Source organism: Fukomys damarensis, unplaced genomic scaffold, assembly GCF_012274545.1.
Source record: "Fukomys damarensis isolate Sample0158 unplaced genomic scaffold, DMR_v1.0_HiC HiC_scaffold_24, whole genome shotgun sequence".
In the NCBI taxonomy this organism is placed as follows: Eukaryota; Metazoa; Chordata; class Mammalia; order Rodentia; family Bathyergidae; genus Fukomys; species Fukomys damarensis.
Window position 1 is genome coordinate 51,578,246 of NW_022900936.1, and position 2,945 is coordinate 51,581,190.

At 35.2% G+C, this 2,945-nt stretch overlaps 1 protein-coding gene across 1 annotated transcript; it reads left to right on the forward strand.

Annotated features, from left to right (window-relative positions):
• The first annotated feature begins 998 nt into the window (after window positions 1–998).
• On the forward strand, window positions 999–2,211 carry Ccdc54 (coiled-coil domain containing 54). The gene has a single exon (XM_010630172.1). The coding sequence runs from the start codon at window positions 1,222–1,224 to the stop codon at window positions 2,209–2,211; it is 990 nt and encodes a 329-aa protein (XP_010628474.1). The 5' UTR covers window positions 999–1,221.
• The last annotated feature ends 734 nt before the right edge of the window (window positions 2,212–2,945 follow it).

The window sequence follows — 2,945 nt, forward strand, 5'->3', positions numbered from 1 at the left end:
CGCAGGCCGGGAGCTCGCGCGCACGCCGCCGGGTGATCGCAGACAGGCAGGCCTGAATATCATTTTTATATGTGAAAAATAACTGACAATAATCGATAGTATTAATGTTTAGATGTTTAGCAAGCAATTTTAGAAAAAAAAACAGCATGTAAGTAGCCTTATTTTAACAAAAACTTGCTGAAAAGTTGCAAGCTCTTAAACTAAAATTTTGGAAAAATGTTATCTGCTTCTACGAGCATGAACTCTTCCTAATATGTGCAGACCTTTTTGTGAAGTTGGTGATGATATTAATGAATATGGCAGGCTGATATTTTATAGTAACAGGAATCAATATTTAGCAGATCCACATAATGCAGTGAACCATCACTTTCCCAATGGCCAGTGCAAATTATCATAAACCATGAAAAATGGAAAGATAGGCCAGTAAATTTTAAAGTAACAGAGTATGAATGTTCAATGATCTAGCCCAGGATTATACATTACAAATTAACTTCTAAAAAGTTATCATTTGTGAAATTTTGGCAGAATAGTAAGGGTATTTCCAATTATCTGAAAAAGCTAGTAAAATGCCATATATTCTTCATGTACTTCAGTGAAAGCAACATATTACAAATGCAGAAACATATATGAGAATGTGTCTTCTGTGAGTCCATGTATTTTAAACATTTGCAGACATGCAAAAGAATAAGCCACTCTTGTCACTATTTTTCCATAAGAAATAGCATTATTTTTCATAAAATATGCCATTTATGTTAACATGTAATTTTTATTTATATAAGGAAATAAATATCTTAATGCTTTTCTTTGTTTAAATTTTTAATATCAACAGATATGACTCACATAAGCAAAAGCTTTCTGGTCCTCAAAAATTTTTACAAGTAAAAAAACTGTGCTGTGACAAAAATCTTGAGAAGTATTGTGACATGCTTCTATGTGTTCTAAACCAGCAAGCACTTGTGACATCAGCATGATGTTAACGATTGCTATGGGAAGGAGTCTATAGAGTTGACCCTGGCTTCACAGAATTCTCCATTCAGTCTGTCTTGGAAGAAGTTACCACCTAAAAGTGCCTCTTCGATGTTCTCCATTGGGCATACTATCATGTTACTCAGAAAGAAATCCAGCATACTGTAAGAGAAAAGCTATTTCATCCTGACATTGGCCCTTTCGGTGATTCTAGTAACATTTCCCAATACACTGCACCTTATTCCACAATGAAAGATGTACAGATTTCATACCAAGAGGGTTAAAGCTGCTGCTAAATATATGTGGACTTCAAATCTTTGCAAGATCAGGAAATCTCTTAAAAATGTCTACCAAAAATGTAAGATCCAGCACCCAGATTCCACCACCAGATACCCAACAATGACTTCTTATGATTGTGACAAAGATGGCATCAGTGCAGATGAAGATATGAATCTTACAGTAATGCTCCAAGATATTCAAACTACCCAAATTGAACTCCTCAGCAAAATGACTGACATTGTTAGTGCAGTATCAAAAATCCAGGACAAGATCAGCCATTATCAGAAGCAGATGGACATCATGGAAACCAGAATGAATGCGAATGAAGACAATGAACTCACGGCCACCAAAGATATCTTCCCTATGAAAGAAGATTTGAATACTTTAAAGAAGAAGGTGATAGAACTGGAAAACCAGAATTCTTGCCCTAGCATATATTGTTTAGAAGTTCTAGAGAGAGAAAAGGCTAAAGAAATCACAGAACAGCTTCATAAATTCATACAACCAGAAACTCTGAAGGACACCACAGCCTCTGTAGACTCTGAAATCTCAACAACAGAACCACAGAAAGTTCCTAATTATTCAGAGCCCACTGATCAACTTGAAGAAAATAAAATATCTCCCAAAATTAAAACTTCGAGGAAAAGTAATGGGAAAAAAGCACCTAGAAGCCTTAAAAAAGCAAAGTCAAATATTTATATTTACCCAGACTTTGGTACATGGATCAAGCTAACTTTTGTTCATGGAGGAAAGTGGAGATTTTTCCTCAGGGCTACTAAGATAGAAGATTTCATCACTTGGCTTCTTTCTACACCAACCATCCTTTCTGAGGAAACACAGACCATACCCAAAAGAGGCTGTCCACTCTCTGGACCTATTGCAAGTTTGACCGCAACCTGTGTCTCCCTTTTCAACTATATTTACTGCCTTTTTGGCTCTTCAAAAGAGGAAATAACTCGACTATAGAGTGTTTTGTCTCCTCTGATTAGTACAAAATAAATGCAATCTGTTTGCTGTGAGCATTCACATGCCCTTGTGGTGATAATGAACTCTTGGTAGCTTGATCGCAATGGGTCCATTATTTGCAGAATTCATATCGATCTAGAGCAAGTTGAGGTGTGTCATTCCATTGGACCACTGTCATCCACTTTATGTTAATGGTCTTGTTTTCTTAAAGGCAATACATGAGGACTCATTTCCTGTCCTTTTTCATATATCTCTAGAAGCAAAGAATGAAGGTGGTCAAAGGAAATGTGAAACATATTTGGGAGTCATTGCATTGTATCAGTTTTCTAGACATTTTTGTCTTAGTGGTTTATATAGATAAAATTTGTGACATGAGAGACATACTCTATAGACAAAATTTTAAAGAGCACAAAGTGAAAAACAAAAAATTCACCATATGGTTACTAAATTAGCATACAAGAATGAGGGTGATTGAAAGACTTTGTTCAAAGAAAATATTAATTTTAAAATGTCCTTTTATTTTTATCTCTATTAAACAATTAGATAAGAAGAGAAAGGATTGATATGATTCTGGGTCATTTTCACATTTTCATGAAAGGAGACAAATGCCATGTCCATAGAATTCAGAGCACAAGGGGAAATCTGAGAGATAAGTGAAGTTAAATTTCAACTGCATAATATCACAAACTGTTACATGACAAGACACTTTAAATAAACCATAAGTCAGGGGTAGG